This window comes from Ctenopharyngodon idella, chromosome 10, assembly GCF_019924925.1.
Source record: "Ctenopharyngodon idella isolate HZGC_01 chromosome 10, HZGC01, whole genome shotgun sequence".
NCBI classification, from domain to species: domain Eukaryota; kingdom Metazoa; phylum Chordata; class Actinopteri; order Cypriniformes; family Xenocyprididae; genus Ctenopharyngodon; species Ctenopharyngodon idella.
Window position 1 is genome coordinate 40,148,841 of NC_067229.1, and position 22,756 is coordinate 40,171,596.

The 22,756-nt window shown below is 36.5% G+C and overlaps 3 protein-coding genes across 3 annotated transcripts in view; all 3 read left to right on the forward strand.

Annotated features, from left to right (window-relative positions):
• The first annotated feature begins 665 nt into the window (after window positions 1-665).
• mdh2 (malate dehydrogenase 2, NAD (mitochondrial)) lies at window positions 666-5,601 on the forward strand. Its single transcript, XM_051910717.1, has 9 exons — window positions 666-880; window positions 1,941-2,109; window positions 2,351-2,434; window positions 3,524-3,633; window positions 3,852-3,977; window positions 4,090-4,167; window positions 4,510-4,609; window positions 4,813-4,964; window positions 5,133-5,601. The coding sequence occupies exons 1-9, from the start codon at window positions 818-820 to the stop codon at window positions 5,262-5,264; spliced, it is 1,014 nt and encodes a 337-aa protein (XP_051766677.1). The 5' UTR covers window positions 666-817; the 3' UTR covers window positions 5,265-5,601.
• Window positions 5,602-6,632: 1,031 nt separating this feature from the next.
• Window positions 6,633-12,295, forward strand: zgc:153345 (uncharacterized protein LOC566129 homolog). Its single transcript, XM_051911018.1, has 13 exons — window positions 6,633-6,968; window positions 7,051-7,139; window positions 7,266-7,362; window positions 7,918-8,201; window positions 8,454-8,611; window positions 8,733-8,879; window positions 9,319-9,399; window positions 9,494-9,596; window positions 9,724-9,779; window positions 9,869-9,974; window positions 10,079-10,160; window positions 10,238-10,382; window positions 10,588-12,295. Exons 1-13 carry the CDS (start codon window positions 6,837-6,839, stop codon window positions 12,117-12,119), a joined length of 3,012 nt encoding a protein of 1,003 aa, XP_051766978.1. The 5' UTR covers window positions 6,633-6,836; the 3' UTR covers window positions 12,120-12,295.
• A 2,069-nt stretch (window positions 12,296-14,364) lies between these two features.
• Window positions 14,365-22,756, forward strand: part of ryr1a (ryanodine receptor 1a (skeletal)) — a 55,284-nt gene continuing 46,892 nt past the window's right edge. The window contains exons 1-8 of the mRNA XM_051907762.1: window positions 14,365-14,590; window positions 19,262-19,381; window positions 19,481-19,582; window positions 19,839-19,859; window positions 21,236-21,310; window positions 21,441-21,519; window positions 21,613-21,725; window positions 21,810-21,909. Of these exons, the coding sequence (XP_051763722.1) occupies window positions 14,543-14,590; window positions 19,262-19,381; window positions 19,481-19,582; window positions 19,839-19,859; window positions 21,236-21,310; window positions 21,441-21,519; window positions 21,613-21,725; window positions 21,810-21,909 (658 nt within the window). The 5' untranslated portion in view covers window positions 14,365-14,542. The remainder of the gene's footprint in view (window positions 14,591-19,261; window positions 19,382-19,480; window positions 19,583-19,838; window positions 19,860-21,235; window positions 21,311-21,440; window positions 21,520-21,612; window positions 21,726-21,809; window positions 21,910-22,756) is intronic.

Consider the following 22,756-nt stretch of genomic DNA (forward strand, 5'->3'; position numbering starts at 1 on the left):
AGTGGAAGTCAATGGGCACCAAAATTAGTTCTACTGGTTCCCAATATTCTTCAGAATATCTTCACAAAAGAAAAGAAAACATACTGGTTTTTGAAGGGGTGAGTAAATGATGACAGAATTTTCATTTTTGAACGGACTATACCTTTAATCTATTATAATCAATTGGAGACTAGGGATTCCCAAACAGGTGTGGAAAGATTTTGATGCTTTGTTAAAGCTTTTTTTTTTTTTTTAAATAAATAAATTGTGACAGATACAAGTAAATGTGCAATTGTGTTACTTTAATTACAATTTTATGTGTAATGTGTAATGTTCAGGCCAGGGTAACTTTAGAATAATCATGATCCTGGACAAATTCACTTTTAAAACTAAATTCTTAATTGGCTAGGTGCAGTTACTAGTTTTTTTAAATAATGCTTATTTAAAGAGATTTTTTTAAAACAGTATAAACTTTGTACTACTGTCCTTAAATAGTAATAAAAAAAAAATCAGAGGGCTGAAAAAGTTTCTATGACGTTTCATCCAACCGGACCAATCGACCGCCAGAATGTGAACAGCCATTGAAAGTATAAGCGGTAGTAAATCCCGCCTCATTTAATATGACTGACAAAATTTCTATTCAATCACAGCTCTGCACACACACCGCTACACCAATCAGAGAAGGCCAGTAGGTCATAGCGTCAACAAAGCTTGGTTGCACCGTAAACTTGTTCTCGCCCGGTTTGCTCGTTAGAGGACGTTTGAGTCACAGTCAGGAGGGGCTTTATATCAAATATTAATTTTAAAACAGCAAGCACTTACAAAAAATCAAGCCAACATGTTCTCTCGCATCGTTAGACCAACAGCCACCCTCGCCCGGAGCTTGTCCACCTCCTCCCAGGTAAAAACTTTCATATTTGTTAACATGCGAATGCGCTAACATTAGCATCCATGATGTATGTGAGTGTATAGTGACGCTAACATGTCAAACTGAAATCAAAACCAAATGTACTTTTACTTTATTTATTCGTGATCCTTAACAACAAATGCGTGAACAATAATAGAATTGAAATCTGAGTTAAGAAAACCCGCATCCAGGTAACCTAGAAGTTACTTTGCTTGGCATTTAGCCAGCACACTGACAGTGTGATTTCTTAGTCATATGGTATTAACGTTTATAGAGGTTGCAAGGATCACAAGTGAATCCAGTTGAAAGCCTGCTGTCCGACATTAGAAGGTTATAGTCGACCTTGCCAACTCGTCTAGTCTGCCTGTGTGGGATCATTCAGGTTAGAGATTGTATCACTTTGACTCGACCCCCTTTGAAAGGTCATTACTGTAATACTGTAATCAAGCTACTTGTCTCACTGTTGTGTAGTAAGTACCACAAAGTGTCTTGATCTGTAATGAGAGATCAGCTTTATAAGGCTTGTACTTATATTCCCAATACACCATCACACCCACATTGCATTCCTTTTTATCCTTAACACAACACAATGCAATGCATGCAGTTGCCATTGGTGTAAGACTAGTTAGTTTGTTTTCCATAAGCTTTCACTAAACACATTCATATGCCATACAGACTTCCTTTGTACTGTCTAAACAGTTTACAGAGTCCTTAATCACTTGGTTTAAATCCTCCCACTTCTCTGCATGAATGGTAGTAAAATTTCCCACTGGCATATTTCCAGACTGAAAAACTCCCAAGGTCCAGTTCAAAAATATGTTTGTGTGACCTCCATTTGTAAATGCATAATGCACAAAAGGATGTTTAACATTTTTATTCAAAGGTTGTTCCATATTTTGATTTAATCACTTTTTGATACAATTATGATTTATTCCTCCACAAAGCAGTAAATTTAATGGCCTATTGAGTCAAAGTGCACTTTACTGAGATAAGTAGGGTAGATCAGCACATATTGCAATTGTGTGACACATTGCAATTTTTTTTCCCCTTGCAGAACAATGCGAAAGTAGCTGTCTTGGGCGCCTCAGGTGGCATCGGGCAGCCCCTGTCCCTTCTGCTTAAGAACAGCCCTCTAGTGAGCGAGCTGTCGCTCTACGATATCGCCCACACTCCTGGAGTGGCTGCTGACCTCAGTCACATCGAGACCAGAGCCCATGTCACAGGTACAGAAATGGTTTTGGCTCAACAAGCCCCTTAGGTTCTGATAGTTACAGTATATTTGAGTTTTTAGTATTTGCAGAGAAATCAGGTAATTTTTTTTAACCCATAATTTTTAATTAAAATGTCAAAACTTGACTGTTGAAACAACATAATTTTATCTGGTTAAATATGCTAAATTCTAGACACCACTTTTTTCTTTACTTTAAATTGGTCTGCTATAGTGTTCACTGTCTTGCCTTGCAGGGTACATGGGAGCAGATCAGCTGGGTGCTGCACTGAAAGGCTGTGAGGTTGTTGTCATCCCTGCTGGTGTCCCAAGGAAGCCTGGTGGGTATATTTTTACCTCTGCTTTATTTTTTTACGTGCATTTATAGTCCGCATGGAATGGCATTTGCAACCTGTTTTATTTGTGTGAATATAACATAGGATATTCAACAAGAAGCTTAAACATGCAAGGGCTTGGTGATATATTCAAGCTCATTTATAAATGAGAAATTCTGCTGGGTTTCTATCCACCTTATTCCTACACCCCATGTCGCTTTGTGCAAATTATGGGTGTAACTTCCGTTAAGCTGTAAACAGTCAGTGAAAGGCTCACTCTATGAACGCAATGATACGTTTTTTTTTTTTTTTTTTTAAACTGGGTACAATGAGATGACATTTTTCTACTCACCCTTCAACCAACGAACATTAAAAGGACATTTAAAAGTGTAAAAGCATCAACAAGGTACTTTCAACAGGCCATGAAAAAGCTCGATTCTTTCCACAGCAATAACTGATGGGTTAAAATATAACTATAGTGATATTTTTCTGTATTATGTAATATACGTTTCCTTAATAAAAATGTTCATGAACTTCAGCATTGCGTGATATTATTTCAAAGTGATTTCCATCATTTTTACAGATAATAAATTGTATTTACCTGTGAATACAAACCTGGAAAGAGACGTGAGGCTTTGAGGAGTAAAACGAGAGATTCTTCGTGCATTCCAGTGAATTATTAAAGGGATATATCGTAAATTATATCGGGAGAATGGACCACAAGTGTGCAGTATATGTTGTCATTTTTCATACTATTACAGCGGTATGCAAAGGGGCAAAAGAAAATAATCACGAGGATAGAAAGCAGTGGCTGAAAAAAGCTCTTGCCATGATATTCTTGTTATAACATGTTACGTTATTCTCATGATGTCTGAAGATAAATCATTAAAGAAAAATTGACAGCTCATTCAGTCAAACTGACGGATAAGCTTTATTTGTAGGGCAACCTTATGATTTGAAACGATTCGTTTCAATCTTTTTAAATGGAAGTTCCCCAAACCGGAAGTGCAACCCATAATTCGAAACGCAGTAGGCTAGTCAGGAATAAGGTGGGGAAATTTCTGAAAAGATTGTGCTTTTCGTCCTTCTTTCTAGGTATGACCCGTGACGACCTGTTCAACACCAATGCCACCATTGTGGCCACGCTAGCTGATGCCTGTGCCCGTCACTGCCCTCAGGCCATGATCTGCATCATTTCAAATCCTGTAAGTATTAGGTCTCTGAATTTTTTTTATTTTTTTTATTTTTTATTTTTTTATAACTTTATAACTGCTCAAAGGTCAAAAGGGTGTATAACACTGTATCTCGGTGTATATACTGTATATATGAATTGATAATACTTTGGACCACCCATTAAGATAATTGATAATTGTTGATATAGAAAAACATGTTCTGTTTAATTAAACTACATTGTGAATTTCAGGTGAACTCCACTATTCCCATCACATCAGAGGTGATGAAGAAACACGGCGTCTACAACCCCAACAGAGTCTTTGGTGTGACAACACTGGATATTGTCAGAGCAAACACTTTTGTTGCTGAGCTCAAAGTGAGTTCTGTTAACTCAATATATATATATACTGATTTTTAAGTGCAGATTTATTTATTTAATGTCATCACCTGCAGTTATTTCATTGTCACCATTGCTGAAATATTTACAGGGCCTTGATCCCGCCCGAGTCAATGTGCCCGTGGTTGGAGGTCATGCAGGAAAGACCATCATTCCTCTCATTTCACAGGTGAGGAGAACCTGCATTACTACATAATTTTTCATTTATTCAATAAGCATTTGAACAGTATTACATCACAATGACTACTAAGACAAGCTGTGACTTTCATGTCAATTTAAGTTTTTGGCAAGATATTTTGTAGGGTTGCTTGCTTTATTTCTGTGGCATTGCACTGCATATCTCCGCCCACTGTGCAAATACATTGGTCTAAAATCCTGTGTAAATGTTAAATATCTTCTGATTGGCTATGATTGTCACATTGCGCAGCAGTTTTGCTTTCAGACAGGTTGTTTAGATTATTAGGTGAAATGATAAAGATGTGTATTCTTATTCTTTTTGTGTTGTTTTCAGTGCACACCCAAGGTTGAGTTCCCTGCAGATCAGCTGTCTGCTTTGACCGGCAGAATCCAGGAAGCAGGAACTGAAGTTGTGAAGGCTAAAGCTGGTGCAGGTGAGAACTGAATTTTTATATGCTGTTTGTTTGACTGCTTGTTTTTTGGTTTTGAGGCTTTCTTCAACTTTTTTTTTTTTTTTTTTTTTTAATTTATTTATTTATTTTTTATTTAAATTGTGCAGAAGCTTAATTTAGATAAGTAAAAATACCACTGGAAATTTGAATTTGTATCTGTAAACTGAATGTGTCTCTGTTCATAGGCTCTGCTACTCTGTCTATGGCCTATGCTGGAGCCAGGTTCACATTCTCCCTTCTCGATGCCATGAATGGAAAAGAGGGTGTTGTTGAATGTGCATTTGTGAGATCTGAGGAAACAGAGTGCAAATACTTCTCTACACCTCTTCTGCTTGGGGTAAGTCTAGCTAGACCATCTTTAGATGTTACTTCATCTTATGTTCAAATTATACAAGGTCAAAGTAACAGCAGTAACCTGGTAAATAGGCTTTCTGCTTTGTTTTGTTTTTTTCCCCTTCTGGTTTATTAACATATTTTTTTGTTCAATTTCTCTTCCTTTTCTCAGAAAAATGGCATTGAAAAGAACCTCGGCCTTGGCAAGATCTCTGCGTTTGAGGAGAAGCTGGTAGCTGAAGCCATGGATGAACTGAAGGGCTCCATCAAGAAAGGAGAAGATTTTGTTTCAAACATGAAGTGAACTGTGCTTGTGGCACATTACCTGTGAAATGTCATTTATTTATAAAGCTGAGTCATTGTATGTCAACAGGGTTCCCTAAAAATGTATATTCATCATGTTCAAAGATGCAGACAGTCTTTGTACTGAATAAAATGGTCAAATCCAGCCATCAATAAAACGGTCTGTTTAACAACTCTAAACATCCTTGCATTTCAGTTCACTCTATTCGAAATATTGCTATTTTGCTATGAGATTCTATTATTGACTTGTGTTTTGTTGTTGATTATGAACATGCAATTTGAGTGACTCATAAATCTATGTGAATGAGTTTTACATAAACAAAAATGACTCTGAGTAATACTGCTGTCAGTTTGTCTTTTCAAACAAGGATCCACATTCCAGTCTCTTTCCATGTGCTTATTCAAATGAGTGATTTTGAGGTATTTAAATAACGCTTAATGATATAATATTACATTTATTAATTATATATAGATTTTTAATAAATATAAAGTTGCAAATCTGCCCCTTAGTCATGTTACTTGAGAAGGGGGTACTGGATTAGGCCTTAGTTCCATTAGGATATTTAAGTAACTTTTATAAACATACACTAAAAAAAAAAAAAAATTATTGGTGTGCATCATCAGACAAAACAATGGCACAAGATATGTCAGTTCAAGTTGCTTTCAGTTAAAACAGCTCAAATATGCATTTTAGTCTAGGACTAGCTTAAGCCTTGTCTGTGAAACCAGGGATATAATATATAAACATTCGGTTTTATGTTTTTATTTCACCTTTTCCAATTACAGTAGCATTAAAAACATAGTATTGTATAGTGGATAGAAACCTTACATTTTATACAGTATATGGTGCTTAAATCATATTGCTGATAAATGTTTTTCATGTAAAATTATTTTTAATGGGTAAAAAAATGCAAAAAGCTTGCATGCATGTAGTGTGCCATGCATAAATATATTGTTCAAAAAACATTATTGAAAATTACAACCAAGGAAATGTTGATCACATTAGGAGATATTTAAAAATAAAAATACTACTTTTGAAAAATGCAAATGATTTAATATACAATTGGATTAAGTTTAATGTTTATATTTTATATTCTCAAAGGGTTATGTAACGACCAATACGACAATAATATTGTATTATGTGTATTGTGCTGTTTTCTCACTTTTGATTAAAGGAAAAATTACCCTCCATTTTACTGGCATAAAAAAGTAATAAAAAGTAAACTGCAAATAAGTTAAAGATAAATATTCAACAGGCTAAATTTATTTTATTTTTATTCTGTAATAGAAGAGAAAACATTTGTCAAATCCAGAAAAGCTAAAGAAATTCTTATCTCACATTGGCTTATTTGAATAAGGTTAGCTCATTTGCATACGTGCAGATGAGCGGAAACGTCCTGCCACCAATCATTACTGGCGGTTCATACGAAAACATCGTCTCCGCATCCACCGCCGTACTAATTAGCCAAATTTACCATTTCCATGACTTTACTCTGCAAGTAAAATAATAATCAACTAAAACAAAGCATTTTGAATTTAGACAAAAGTTTTTGGGTGTACAGACCGTCAAATAATGTCTGGTTTAACAGAGGACCGTTTGCGCGTGGTGGCGATCATTCACGCGCTGAAAGCTGTCGGTATCCGCGTGAAAAACTGGAAGAACTTTCTGAATGGCGATTCCAACTATCAACAAACTTTTAGTCAGGTAAAAGAAAAACTTCTTAAAACGACGGCCAATTATTTGTTGCTTAACATATAGTATCAAATACGTTGAATTTGTCTCTCAGGAGAGCGCGGCACAACGCTTTGCTTTTGGACGTGACCTGCACTTGCTCCCTCAACATCAACTCTCTGACATGGGCGGTCCAGTACCTCAGTATGTTTAACAGTATCTCTTGTTTGTTTTAAAGTTAAGATAATCAAAAAATAAAATTGAGTTTCACTAGAGAAGAATGACAGTGGTTGTATGCCACATGAGAGCATCTGAAGTGCTGGTTTTCAGGTTCTTGGTGGAGGCCTGTGGGTATCTGTCACAACATCTGGACACAGAGGGTCTGTTCAGGAAGACCGGATCCCTGAGTCGTATCCGAGCTCTAAGGGTAAATTCCTTCAAATCTGTCTGTATCTTACCACTATGCCTATGTAGTTGTGTGTGTTAAATTTATACAGTTATTGTTTTGATGAATGACAATCTTTTCATTCAGGTACACGTTTTGACATTTAGGGTGTACACATTATTTATTTATTTATTTATTTTTGTTTCACTAGTTTTACAGTACTGGTCAAGAGTTTGGAATAATTAAGAGGTTTATTTTCACCAAGGCTGCATTTATTAAAATGATTTCTGAAGGATCATGTGACACTGAAGACTGAAGTAATGGCTGCTGAAGTTTTGCCATCACAGGAATAAATTACATTTTAAAGTATACTTAAATAGATAAAAATTGTTTTAAAGTGCAATAATATTTCATAATATTGCTGTATTTACTGTATTTTTGATTAAATACATGCATAAGAGCCTTCTTTTAAAAACTAAAAAAATTACAAACTTTTGACTGGTAGTGCACATCTAAAGCAAAAAATGAATGGCACTTTTGACAAATGTTTAAAATGATCAGCGAGAAAAAGTAACGACAAATGCTTTTATTTCATAGGCAGATCTGGAGCAGGGAAAGCCAGTCTTCCTTCCCCCGCACGCAGCCCTCCTGCAGCCCTGTGACGTCGCATCTCTCATAAAGCAGTTCCTGCGTGAGCTGCCATCTCCTCTCATCCCCACAGACCTCCAGATCCCTCTGATTCAGGCCCAGGGGCTTGAGATGACACACGACCAGGAAGGAGCGAGAAACAGAACAACTCTGCTCATTACAGCCCTGTTTCCTTCATCCCACGCACGTGCTCTCAGATACCTCTGCACCTTTCTGCGTCAAGCTGCAGAGAGGTTTTACGTTTGATTGCAGCTTGAAAATAAGCAGCTTATCTTTCTTTTATTCTCCTTGGATCTGTGCAAATGTTAATGGAATATTCTCTTAATTTTATGTAATATTTAAGCTTAATTCGAAATTGTTGTTTGTGGTAATTGACAGCATGCCAAAAACACTTTGCATAGACATACAGACAGTGCACACGCTTATTTTTGGAGGTCAGTAATGATTGTAAGTCCTGTTTTCCTCATGTTCATGTCTTTGATCAGATGCAGTGAGAATAGAATGGATGCGAGCAGCCTGGCCGTTGTTATTGCTCCTAACCTGCTTCAGTGTCCACCTTGCAAACTCACTCTGGACACCGAGAAGCATTTAGACCAGCAGACATCAGTGATCAAATCACTCATTCTTCATGCAGATCGTATTGGTAAAGATGTAGAAGATTTGTATGAGCGATTGGTTAACCGGTCCTTTGCTGAGTGCAGCATCAGATTGACCAATTTATTTTGAGTAAACTGAACTACTTGTGTGTGAACTTTGTCTATCAGGTGTTGTGCCATCATGTATGCTAGAGGCTTTAAAAACAACAGGGGGAACAGAGACACCCTCTCCTGCAGGTGGCGCGATATTTAGTAAGAGGACAGGACTCAGTGTTTACAGAAGTCTGAGACGACAACGGAGACGAAGTGTTGGTGGTGAGATTTATTTCACACTGCCATAACCACCATGGACAATTAGGGTGGTCATGTCCCCCCCAGTAATCAGAATAGTGGTCTATCAATAAGGTTTTTATTTTTATTATTAGGTCCCCACCAATCCTAAATATATGGTGTCATCCTATTGCACAACTGTTTCAACATTGATAATAATAATAAATGTTTCTTGAGGACCAAATCAGCATATTAGAATGAAGGAATAAATCACAGACATAAATTACATTTTAAATTATATTAAAAGAGTTTATATATTTAATATATATATATGTAAATTATATAAAAACAGTTATTTAAATTGTAATGATATTTCACAATTTTACTGTATATAATCTGTGTGTTTGATGTTACATGCAAAAAGACATTTTCTGGCATTTTTGTTTTAGTTTTAATGTAAATTTTAATCAAAATATTGTTTCAGAAATATTCGTTGATGCTTTTTCCAAACTGAAGCCATGTCGTACTCCCACTGGACCACCAATTGTCTTAGATGTCACGTCAGGTGAGTCACAGTATTTTTGGATGGAAAGTGCCTTCTTAGTTGTCTTAAACTGTAAAAGTAAAAAAAAAAAAAAATGTTTCTTTGATCTTTATAGTGACTCCTCTCTCAAAAAGCCCCACTCCTCAATCACCAGTTACAGTCAAACGTAAAGCCACTGAGGAATCACTTCCTGAACTTGAAGGATCTGCAAAGAAAAGGTACATTTGTGACTTATTGGATACATAAATATCAATATTGTCTGGTTGTCAGATGACTTCATAGACTATTTGCAAAAGATGTATGGTGCATCCCAGATCTATTTGTGCTTGTGTTTTTATTGTTCAGGCGGTCTCTGCATGACCTAAGAGAGGACATGCCGACAACCATCACTCAGGCAGAAGGTCAGTCTATTTATGTGTGTTTTACCAGCTCATCTCCTGAGTGTTGCAGAATATTAACACAACAAAGTTGCTTCGCAAAAATCTGTTAGAATCTGTAAGCAGTCATAGTCCTCTGAAAGAAAAGTGTAGTAAAGAAGAAACCATTACCACCACTAAGAAGAGAAACCACACGAGAGAACAGCGGAAATTGCTTGGGTACTGTATCATGACTGCACTCTACTCTACTAAAATTATTAACTAATTTGGGGATGAATTCTAATCTACAAAGATTACAGTTAGGCTTATATGTGTGTTTTCAGGCCTCCAACACAAGAAAAGGTGCATCGGAGAAGAAGATCTCTCAGATTTTTTACTGTGTCCAGTGGAAACAACAGTAACCATGTATGTATTTTTTTTTTTTAACCAATTGTGTCATTAGTACTTTTTTTCATTCTGCTAACCTGGTTTCATAATTTTAGCTTTCAGTCACACCAACACACAAAGAGCCTGAAAACTGTTTAGAAGAACACCAAGAACAGTCTGACTGTAAAAGTGATTCACCACTTATAAATGATGATGTTTCTCCAAGGATACCTCTTATCCTCATTGATGGACCAGGAGGAGGTTTGAATCAGTTTTTATTAATTTATTTTAATGATCTTTGATAATCAGTTGAATCTACCTGAACTCTGAGATTTGAGCACTACGACAGAGTAAATATATTGGTTCCTTACAATCATTGACATATTATTGCATACTTTTAAATCTTTTCATATTCTCTTTTGTGCAAACAAAACATTTCTGGAACATGTTTATTTCTATCTTGCAGTTGTTGGGAATGAGGTGGACGACGACCCGGATCTTCTCAACTGCAGTTTTGTTGAAAGCCCTAGTGACTGTCTAATCATGGGATCTGAAGCCTCTTGCATCCAAAGACAGGACAGTGAGGAACCCTGTGATGATGAATGCTGGACCGTACTTGAAGATGAGAACTTTGATCCGTTAGGAGAATGTGAGGTAAAACAGTCAGTCACTCAAAATGAAGGGTCTCAAGTTAATGCAAGCACAGAAGTAGAGAATGAGCCAGAGGTGAAGCATCCTGAAATGCTGCCACGTAAAGTGTCCAAAAAAGATAAGAGCAGCTCTAAGAAACGTTCTCGTCCTCGTAGATCCATAAGCCTACCTGAGGTGACGCTGGAGTCATGTACTGATGAGATGCCTGATTTGGAAAAGGAAGTTGGTAGAGCTGAAACTGAGATGGATAACACTGTCTGGCCAATGTTTGCAAGTCTGACCCTTTCAAATGAGCAAGAGAGTGTAACTACGGAGAAGAAGGTGGGTATCAGTGAAGCACAAGAGACAAAAGGAAGCATTAAAACACAAAAAAATTATAAACAAGACAAGATAGCAGATTCAACTCTTGGTTTCAAAAGACCCCATCAGCGTTTGTCCGTGGCTGAGCGACTTAGAGGTTTTAGTGCTTTGACCTTGCTGCTCCGGACATCACGAGCGGCACCTCAGTTCCGGGAGAAACCGCAGGAATCCCTTCAGAGGGGAGCCACGCGCCTTCGGAGGCAGGGGGCACGCCGATTTGGCCGCTCCATCAGTCATGAGGGCGTATCAGAGAGACCACCAGAGCAGAGCCCTGTGGGATCTCCACCAGCAAATCAGGCTTTCATAGGTATATGTGACGCTAGCCCTGATTCAGGTGTGGAGTCGGTTGATCATGAACCGATTAATGATTTACATCAAGAGATGTGCAAGAGGTCACAGAGTTCGCCCCAAAAACAGACAACAAATGAAGTGGATTCTCTGAGTTCGTTGGGAAACCCAAATCAAGATCTGGTTTTGTCTGCAGTGAAGAAAACTGAATGTCAGTTCCTGTGCAAGCAAACAGAACAGAATGTCGAGGAGCTTGATCTTCATAAACTGTTGGATCAGAAGTGCCACATTGGTGGTCATGAGGAAGACGATTGTCAAGATTCAAATGTTTCTCCAGTAGTTCTTACACCTGATTTTGCATCTCCAATGTTCTTCCAGCAGATGGTGCCATTGAATCTTTTTGAAGACACAAGTTCAGTCGAAGACTTCAGAACAGATCACGTCTCTCCTCTGCATGAAAGCGATAAAGAAACCCCCTCATGGCTAAACGCCAGTCCTACATTTGAGTTTCCACCTTTTGCTTCTTTGACACGTGATGGTGTGATTTCTGAAGATGACACAAGTAACAGGTTGCCTTGTGATCTTTCCCCTCCAACCTTTCAGTTTAGACGTCAGACCACTAGAAGGCACTACAGAGACTCTCCCCGCTGGCCCTCGCATGAGGTGCGCATGTCTGCTTGGAACCCGTTGCCACTTTAAACATTTAGTGCTTTCATTTTTATTAGTTAAATAACATTTCCCAACGACTGGGAACTGAATCTGGTTTGTGTAATCATTTAACTATTATTTATGGAACAATGTTTTTATTTGTTTTTTATGTTTGTGAGCTGTCACAAATTTTCTTTGTTCTTAATAAAATCTGTTTTAATAGTTCACTTTTTTTGTAGTTGTTTTCTAGAAGTTCAATTCATTTAATTTTCATGCATATAAGGATCTGTGACAAAATCTGTTTGCAGTAAGCAACTGATTTTGGTTCTAAGGAAAACTGGTTTGGGAAATGTTTTAAAGGAATATTAATGCTTAAAGGATAAGTTCACCCAAAAATGAAAATTCTGTCATTAATTACTCACCCTCATGTTGTTCCACACCCGTAAGACCTTTGTTCATCTTCAGAACACAAATTAAGATATTTTTAATCAAATCCAATGGCTCAGTGAGGCCTGCATTGCCAGCAAGACAATTAACACTTTCAGTGCCCAGAAAGCTACTAAAGATGTATTTAAAACAGTTCATGTGAATACAGTGGTTCAACCTCAGTGTTATGAAGCGACGAGAATACTTTTTGTGCGGCAAAAAAACAAAGTAACGACTTCATTCAACAATATCTAGTGATGGGCGATCTCAAAACACTGCTTCATGAAGCTTTGAAGCTTTATGAACCTTTTGTTTCGAATTAGTGGTTCGGAGCGCGTATCAAACTGCCAAAGTCACGTGATTTCAATAAACGAGGCTTTGTTACGTCATAAGTGTTTTGAAATTTCAATGGTTCACCACTGGGGGGGCGTGACTTTGGCAGTTTGATATGCGCTCCGAACCAAAGCATGCTGGGAATTCTGGGAAATCTGCAGCAAATCAATCATATTAAGTTCAGCATACTACAATCAAATTTTGAGTTCATGCTACTTTTTTTCTTTTAAGTACAATGAACTTTGTTATTTAAGTGAAACAAGCTCATTTCATTTAATTAATTTCACTGTTCGGTTTTACAGTGTAGCTTGTTTATTGAGGATGCAGGACAACCAGCTAGTAATACATTACCGTAATCTAGAAGTCATGAATGCATGAACTAACTTTTCTGCATCAGAAACGGATAACATGTTCCGTAGCTTAGTGATGGTTGTAAGGTGGAAGAAGGTTGTTTTTGTAACATATGAAATTAGATTTTTGAACGACAAGTTGCTGTCTAATATAACACCCAGGTCTTTAACTGTAGAGGATGAAGTAACAGTACATCCTTCTAAATACAAATTCTCCCGGTTTCACAGACAAGGCTTAAGCTAGTCCTAGACTAATGTTTGAGCTGTTTTACCTCAAAGTAACTTGCACTGATATATCTTAAAATATGTCAGTGCCACTGTTTTGTCTCAAGATGCACACCAGTAATGTTTTTTTTTTTTCTAGTGAACATTTATAAAAGCTACCCATATGCCCTAATTGAACTAAGGCCTAATCCAGGCTTAGGCTAAGCCCTGTCTGTGAAACCGGGCCATTGTATTCTAAGAGATTCTGTGTACGGGTCTTATTTGATTTAAATTTCATGTGGTCGTGATAAAATATATAACATCATATAACATAAACATATAGTATCATCGGCATAGCAGTGGAAACTAATTCTATGTTTTCTTACAATATTATACGAATATTATATATATTGAAAATAACAGAGGGCTTAACACAGACCCTTGCGGCACTCCATAATTTACTGACGTCAACTTAATTTTAACTCATTTTTCCTCGTTTAAATAAACAAAATGGTAACCATCTGATAGGTATGATCTAAACCACCTTAATGCCTGTCCCTGAATACCAATGTAATATTGTAGTCGAACTAAGAGTAATTTATGATTTTTATAGTGTCGAACGCAGCACTAAGATCAAGTAAAACTAGTATTGACAGCCTTGGTCAGAAGCTAAAAGTAAGTCATTTGTAATTTTAACAAGTGCAGATTTTGTGCAATGATGAGGCCTGAATCTTGACTGAACTTTTTCGTAGATATCAAATATCCAAGGAACAAATCCAGATTAAAGGGAAAGGAACAATATTTTAAAAGAAAGGTACAGCATTTTCACTCATTAAATCAGTTTAAATTATTATAAAAAGATTAATATCCTTTATTATATAGTAGCTGAACCCAACAGAGTGCTAATGTTAGTTTAATTAGGCTGGTGCTCCTCCTCTTTGATGTGGAGCAGCAAGAGGACGCTAGAGAAAGGAGCTGCCTGTTAGTCTCTGTGAACCACATTCACCAGAGCTGGAGTCTCAATACTTCCACCCGTACAGGCAGCCTCTGGTCCGAAGTGCAAAGAGAAGTGGGGAAACTAAGGCTGGGATCTGTCCCAGCTGGGAAGAAGGAAAGAAAGGAACCTCGTCTCATTTTCCTGCCGGTTAAATCTCCTGCACCATGGCAGAAGGAGCGGAGGGAGAAGAGGAAATCCAATTCTTACGAACAGTGAGTTATATTGAGAATACATTACCTCTGATTAGTTAAAAAAAAAATATAATTATAAGGACTGTATTCATACAATGAATGTATTAGAAATGTGATTTTTTTTTTTTTTTTTTTTAATGAATGGAAATTACTGAATGTTTTAATGAATGAAGAAGTCATGGAAATTCGTTGTTTGAAAGGTGTGTGAATTCTTAACATTGTATATGGTCAGTGTTGAAGTTGACCACATTTTTGACAGCTTTCTTATTCAGTTTTCATGAATGTTTTTGGATGAATGCGGAGTGACATGACCAGGTGTGTGGATTTGATGGCATTGTTGTCTATTTATACAAAGTGCAGTGCGGAGGTTGGATTGTCACTGTTTGAAATGGGACTTTACACTTGGCACTGCACAGAAGCATGACAGCAAAGTACTGCCAAGACTAAGATATACATCTAGAGTCTAGATTCTAGACTATAGACTAAATATACAAAGATCTGTAAATTAAAGATGTGAGAGTGAAGCCCATTACTGTTGTAATATAATGCATTGCATTCCATGTTGTCAGTCTTCTATGAGGAGAGGAGTCTATGCTTTGACCTTAGTGTTGTAAATGCCTGACCTGGCTGTGTTGGGGTTATGTCAACATGAACACTGAGTCATTCTTACAAGAGCTATAACAGTCCTATCATGGATGCGCTGGAAGATTTTAATGCAGTATGGAGTTCAACCAATGCAGAAGCATAAATTCGAGACAGCTAGTGCTGTGCTGTTGTTTGTGATGCTGCTGTCTATGAGCTCTGAGTCTATATACAGAGATGGGATTAGCAACTTTCTGGCTCGTCATGAACCAACACCTGTTTGTTACAGTCTATTTAAAAAGTCTATTGCATGTCCCCCTACTTTTATGTCAGCCTCTAGAGCTTTTCAGCACATATTGAGAGCTTTGTTTGAATAACAGAAACATTTCATGAATGCTGTTAAAATGAAGGTCCTTTTATACTAAATTTTGGATAGTTTTTGTTTCTCATGAGCTAAAAGTCTTCTGCTTAAATTCTTGAAATTAAGTTTGTAGACCAATATGAATTGTGGGAGTGTGTGATTTTTCTGATGAATAATCTTTTTAAATTTTTTAAAGTTTTTGAAATTGATGAGTTGGAGTAGATAATGAAAGAAAAGCAGATGAAGTGTCCAGCTTGTGAAATCCTTTAATGCTTTTTACAAAACATCACAGAATGCATAATTTTGGATCATTCTTCATTGAAAGTTGTTTTATGGAATGGTATTTTTGATGCAGTTTCTTGATCTATAATGTGATTGTGGAACAGCTGTCAGATGGCCGTTGTCACTAATGAACAGTAATTTTTGCAGTGATTACAGTTCCACTGTTACTTTGTGTGACTCTAGCTCCAGGAAAATTGCATGTAGCAGGTGCCACAGCCTGAAATAGGGACAGAGAATGAGGAGGAGGCCCGGAGAGACAAGTAGGGTAGAAAGCTGATTAAAAAAGAATTTAATGCTTGTGATACTGTAATTGGGTTGCTGACGTTTCAAACAGTAAGCGACATGCTAAAACTATTTAAAAACCATTTAAAACAAATTTATCTAAATCTTTATACATTTTCAAATTTTATTTAAGCAGTTTTTATGACCTCATATTAATACATACATACAATTGTATTTGTCACACAGGCGGACTATGGGAATGGCAAAAAAGAAAGAAAGTTGATTTTTAAAAAATTTGAAAACTCAAAGAATTTATGCATTTCAACAGCAATTTATAATATCTAAAAATTTACATGTTCCTTTATACATACACATAAACCTAAAACCTAACCGGTTTCTAAATGTTTTTGAAAGATGCATATGCTCACAAAGGTTGCATTTAATTAATCAGAAATACAGTAAAAAATAGTAATATTGTGGAATTTTATTGCAACTTATGATAACTGCTTTCTATTTTAATATATTTTAAAATATAATTTATTTCTGGTGATAGCAATGCTGAATTGTCAGCATCATTACTCCAGTCTTCAGTGTCACATGATCTTTCAGAAGTCATTATAATTTGCTGATTTGGTGCTCAAGAAACATTTACTACACTGCCCGGCCAAAAAAAAAAAAGTCGCTGTTTAAAAGATGGAGTGTGTAGCTTTTCATTTCTTAAACAACCATGTATTAAGATGTATCATGGACACATTCCAGGATGACAATGTCAGGATTCATCAGGCTCAAATTGTGAAAGAATTGTTGGGAGGGAGCATGAAGAATCATTTTCACACATGAATTGGCACTGACCTTAACCTCAGTGTAAGTTTTTGGGATGTGCTGGAGGAGACTTTACAGAGTGCTCATCTCTTACATTGTCAATACAAGATCTTGACCAAAAAATGATGCACCTCTCGATGGAAATAAATGTTGTGATGTTATTTCCATCAAGAAGTGTGTCAATTTTTGGTCAAGATCTTGTATTGCAAGAGATGAGCACTCTGTAAAGTCTACTCCAGCACATCCCAGAGACTTTCAGTAATTTAAGGTCTAAGCCAATTCATGTGTGAAAATGATTCTTCATGCTCTCACAATTTTAACCCTGGTGAATCTTGCCATTGTCATCCTGGAATATGGCCATGATGTGTCTTCCTACATGGTTGTTTAAGAAATGAAAAGCTACACACTCCATCTTTAAGGGTTAAAAGAACCTTTGCCAAACATATAACATGCTAGAAACATAATAATTAGTGTAATAATGATCCATTCATAGATTCTTAAGTATTTGCCTATTAAAATCCAAACAGCGACTTTTTTTTTGGCCGGGCAGTGTATATTGTCAATGTTGAAAACAGCTGTCATTCATTTATTTGAAATAGAAATCTTTTGTAACAATGTAAAAGTCTTTACTGCCACTTTTGACCAATTTCATGTTTTCTTGCTGAATAAAAGTATTAAAGTCGGCATGAAACAGAAGTTGCGATAGACTTTTCTTCCCTATTGTGACAGATATACAAGTGAAACAGTTTCTTGGACATGAAAAAATGTTTGGCAGAACTTGATTTTGTCCTTCAGGAATTGATTGGATTGCTGGATCACTGTGGTTTGCTTACTGCTGTGATCTCATGTAAGTGACAGGATGTCCCACCCTTGCGCCAGTAAATACGTCATCATAGAAGAGAAGAAATGAAGCTGCAGGTGGGAAGGGAAGTTATTTTGATTAAAGATTTTGAGAGCACATGAATTAAAATTATGTGCACAAATAAATCATTTATAATACTTCGACATTCCATAAAAAACAAAACTTGTCCATTTTGATTTCGTGGTGACTTTAAACTGAACAGTAGTGTATTTTCAATAACAAGTTTAAATTTTATGAAATATTTAAAATATTTTAATGGGATGATTATAAATAAAATTAATGCTTATTGCAAACTTATTCTGACATCTGTTAAATGCAAATGTTATGACTGCGATTTCACAATGACTATATTGTCATAACAGAAGCACTGTCTCAGGTTGCTAGCAGAATGTGTCAGTGTGGACAGGGTTTTCCACGGCCCACTGGGTTACATTCCAGCCCTGGAATATCTCAGCAGATGACACACTTACATACATAATACACTGCCATGCGGACTGCCTGTCAAGGACATGACCTGCCCCAATTTGTCTATAAAGGCATCCTACATCTTTAATATAAAATGCTGATAATTTTACATAAACATTGCATATTCATACAACACATGTTGAACTGAATCAATGGAACAATAATGAGGTTATTAAATTAAGTCTTTTTGAGGTCAACTTGTATGGGAATAGAGTTATAGAGGGTGGTGTTGTACATAAAATTAGTAGCAGTACTACAGGCTTTATAACTGTATTACATTCAAATAAATTGTTAATTTCATATAACCTACAAAATAGGTTTGTTTCTCATAAAACTTGAATATATTTAATATATAAATCAATCTTTCTTTCTTCTCAGACAGGGCTTATCTAAGCCTCCTCACATGTGTTTTGGCAGTAACCTGAGCCACATTCAGGATTAGGTGCTTGCTGCCTTGATCAAGGTTACAAATACCAAGTTATGTAGCAGCAATGTGTGCTATGGACATGCTGTTACAAAGAAAACACCAATGACTTGTCTAAAGCAGTATTTCAGAAAGTGGCAATATTCATTGCTGAATCAAACTGGATTTCTGTGATTCCAAAAGAGCAAAGATTGAGACGTTTACTCCCAGTACTCTCTTATATCGGACGATGCATCAACAAAATGTTGTCTTTGTTTATCACAAGAGTGCGTGAGATGAACCTCAGATTGTGCCCCGAAAAGTACTCACAGTCACCGAATATAGAATAAATTATGACATAGTTAAATTTTGCTAACTTTTTGTCTAATGTTAAATGGATAGTTCACCCAAAAATGTAAATTCACCCTCATGTCGTTCCTGTGGAACACAAACAAAAATAATTTTTTGTCAATACAATGGAAGCCAAAGGGTACCAAAATTGTTTGGTTACCAACATTTTATCAAAATATATTTTATCAAAAAACAGCTTTGAAACTACATGAGGGTGAGTAAATGACAACAGAATTTATATTTTTGGGTAAATGAATTATCCTTTTAACTATTTTGAAAGTTAAGTTTAGGCTTCTTTAAAAACAGCTAAGATTGACATCTTGACATTTATTTTCTTTGTAGGATGACCAGGTGGTTCTACAGTGCACAGCTACTATCCTGAAGGAGCAGATCAAACTCTGTCTGTCCTGTGAGGGTTTTGGGAATCGCCTGTGTTTTCTGGAAACTACATCCAATGCCCAGGTATGCTTTCGTTACATGCCATTCTGAATGTATGAAATACTGTGTGATGTTTTGGATTCCCAGTGTTCTGTACACTTTTTTTTTTTTTGTTCTTTCTAGAATGTTCCTCCTGATCTGGCTATATGCTGCTTTATCCTGGAGCAGTCGCTATCTGTGCGGGCCCTTCAGGAAATGCTGGCTAACACAAATGAGCTTAATGAGGTTTGTTCAGAGCACATACATCAGTAATGGGGTGAGAGTCACTCTTAAAAGGATAGTCCACCCAAAAATGTAAAAATTAAATTGGAGCAACATGAGGGTGAGTAAATGACGACACAATTGTAATTTTTGGGTGAACTATCTCTTTAATACCAAATCAACTAAATTCAGATTCAATTACATGTTGTGCCCAAACAGCCATGAAATGTATGACCATCTCTTGTCCTCCTTCCCTTGTTTTCTCTTTTGCCTACTGTAGGCAGTCGATTTGGATAAATGGGTAGGTTTCCATTTTTGCCTCGAAATGTTCCATGAATATTGCTTATTCTTATTACTGTGTTTCTACCTCACATTATAGCCACCTTATCACTATCTCTGACAAACGGCAGACCAGAAGTCATTCATCGCAAATGTCGGAGACAGTGGAAAGGCGGGCTATAACTAGGGCTGCAACTAACGATTATTTTGATAATCGATTAATTAGCCGATTATTTCTTGGATTAATTGGATTTTAAAAAGCTTTTTTTATTTTATTGTATTTTATTGATAAAACACACAATTCCACATCCTGCCCAATGCGATCCTTCAAACAAACGTGCCAACTGAAAGCTAAGAAAACATATATAGTGAATATATCTATATCTATGCTATATGCAAAAGAGCTAGGCCTATAGAGCAAAAGGACAGTTTAAATCCCTACATTAATAACGAAGATAATAATAAAGATGATAAAGAAAAACAAAAACACAAACTCAGTTTTAACAGATACACACATTCACTCTGGACACGGTAACCTGTTACTGTCATTTCTTTATTCTGTAAATGTAAGAAACGTCTTCAATTATACGCTGCTTTCCCTTTACAGTTACCACTCTCATAAAATACTTGAATTACATGTTGACTTTTAAATCTAAATTTAATGTCCAACAACAGATATTTCAGCAAAATGAATATTTTTGTGCTGAATATCGTCTCCCTCTCCAATGCGTCCTGTCTGTTTGACTCGCATGCGCTCATTCAGTAAAGTCTGAAGTTTAACGCAGACTGTCAGGACGTGCCTTCATGCAAAATGGAAACGCTTGCGTGAATTTGTAACACTTACAGATAAGGATATAACCATAGGGATATAACCATAAAAAGAAAGTTTTGCACTGAGGAAACATATCACACATTAAACAGCACACGCATCTGTCAAAGCGCCTGACAGGGCAAGTTATGTTAAACATTACACTAATGCATTAGCTTGAAGCTTAAAATAAAGAATTCTCATGTTTTGGGCGTACCTTTGCCGCAGTAGCTCACTCTTTTTCCCCCGCTATTTTTAGATGCATTTTGGCCATATAAATGCGTTATTGAGTGCTGTAATTGACGTGGCTGGCGAAAGTTTTCCATGCACAGTGGGCAGACACGACTAACCGATAATAACATTCGTTGTTGATGATTTTCATTATCGATTTTATCGATTAGTTGTTGCAGTCCTACAGTAGTTATAGCTGAGACCATCCTGATGCTAAACACTGTTTTTTGTCTTCTCATAGTCTTTACTCACCTATTCTCTGTTAATCTTTCGGGTATTACTGTGATAAAAACCATATCTGTATAGATGCCTGTGCATCTCTTGAATTATATGGTCATGTTTTTTCACCACCTTTCTAGTCTTCACAAGGAGGAGGCCACCGCACATTGTTGTATGGCCATGCCATCCTGCTCAGACACACTCACTCTGGCATGGTGGGTCAAATCTCAATATACACACATGCAGACCATCATTGGATGAGCGTTTTAAGAGAAAATTGACTACAGTGAAATAATCATTTATTCTGTCCATTTTCATTGATTGCCATCTCTTTGCATGATGCAGTACCTCAGCTGTTTGACAACATCAAGGTCACTCACAGACAAGCTGGCCTTTGACGTAGGCTTGCAGGAGGACTCGACAGGTGTCTGATTTCTTGTGGATTGTTATCACAATTAAACTGAGTGCTTGTAAATATACAAAAGGGAGATCTGAGTTAAAGAAAATCTTTCTCTAGGTGAGGCATGTTGGTGGACAATTCACCCTGCTTCCAAGCAGAGGTCAGAGGGTGAGAAAGTCAGGGTGGGCGATGATCTCATCCTGGTCAGCGTGTCCTCTGAGAGATATCTGGTAAGGCCCGTCTCTATATAGTCTACACAATCTCTTTTAGGTGGAGCCTTACAGTTTCACTTGAAACATCTGTCCCATCAACAGCACCTGTCCTATGCCAGCGGAGACCTCATGGTGGACGCTTCTTTCATGCAGACCCTTTGGAACATGAACCCAGTCTGTTCTGGCTGTGAGCTGGCAGAGGGTAAGCTTAAAGCACCAGCTTTCTTAAAACACACATTTTGTTTGCCATACAACGTGGGACTTTTTATATGCATTAGGGCTGTAGGATTTTTGGGGAAAAAATCTAATTGCTATTTTAAAATGCTATTTAACCCTGTGGTGCTCCTAGCATGGCAATAAACAATTACAGATTTTTTTTTTTTTATTATTGTAATGAAATTAATGCACTATATTTTAATTCAATATTGTTTTTTTTATTTAATATTTTGTATTTGTAGGGGATTTTATGGTACTAAATTATATTTATGCAGTAGTTATAATCTATTTATTACCTGTTAACCACTTTTTGAGTATGCACCTAAAAATGAAAAATTTCCAACATAAAATGTCATAAACTGTCTTGAATGCTTTGGAGCACAGACTTAAGTTTGTTCTCATTTTAAAGAAGACACATGGCAGATTATTGCTAAAGTTATTTATTTTATTTTTTTTTAAGTGAACTTAAAAAAACAGAAGTTTAATTTTGTAATATACTATTAATAAATACTATTTTCAAAATTTATATGAAATATATATTTTCCAAAACATATATTTTTCTCTTAAACTATGAGGAGATCAAAGCCATAAATCTAAACAAGTTGTGTTCCAAATTTGAGCTTGATATCTCAAAAAATGAGCTTTCAGTAAGATTTTCTTTGGGCGCAGTACCAAAAGTTTCCACTAGATGAAATTCGCTTCCGATTCATTTTCCAATGCGGTCATTTTTGACCGTGTACAATACAAGTTTGACTTTTTTTTTCAGGACCATTTAACCTTTTTGGAATTATGCCCATGATTTTTTTTTTTTTTTTGGTGTTCACATAACAAGT

What these genes read in the sequence shown, in the direction of transcription:
- mdh2 (XM_051910717.1), top strand. Translation starts at nt 818, where the DNA reads ATGTTCTCTCGCATCGTTAGACCAACAGCCACCCTCGCCCGGAGCTTG. An exon ending in TCATTCCTCTCATTTCACAG is followed by an intron (nt 4,168 to 4,509) that starts GTGAGGAGAACC and finishes TGTTGTTTTCAG; the next exon opens with TGCACACCCAAGGTTGAGTT. An exon ending in CTACACCTCTTCTGCTTGGG is followed by an intron (nt 4,965 to 5,132) that starts GTAAGTCTAGCT and finishes TCCTTTTCTCAG; the next exon opens with AAAAATGGCATTGAAAAGAA.
- zgc:153345 (XM_051911018.1), top strand. Translation starts at nt 6,837, where the DNA reads ATGTCTGGTTTAACAGAGGACCGTTTGCGCGTGGTGGCGATCATTCAC. An exon ending in GTCGTATCCGAGCTCTAAGG is followed by an intron (nt 7,363 to 7,917) that starts GTAAATTCCTTC and finishes TTTATTTCATAG; the next exon opens with GCAGATCTGGAGCAGGGAAA. An exon ending in TGTCTTAGATGTCACGTCAG is followed by an intron (nt 9,400 to 9,493) that starts GTGAGTCACAGT and finishes TGATCTTTATAG; the next exon opens with TGACTCCTCTCTCAAAAAGC.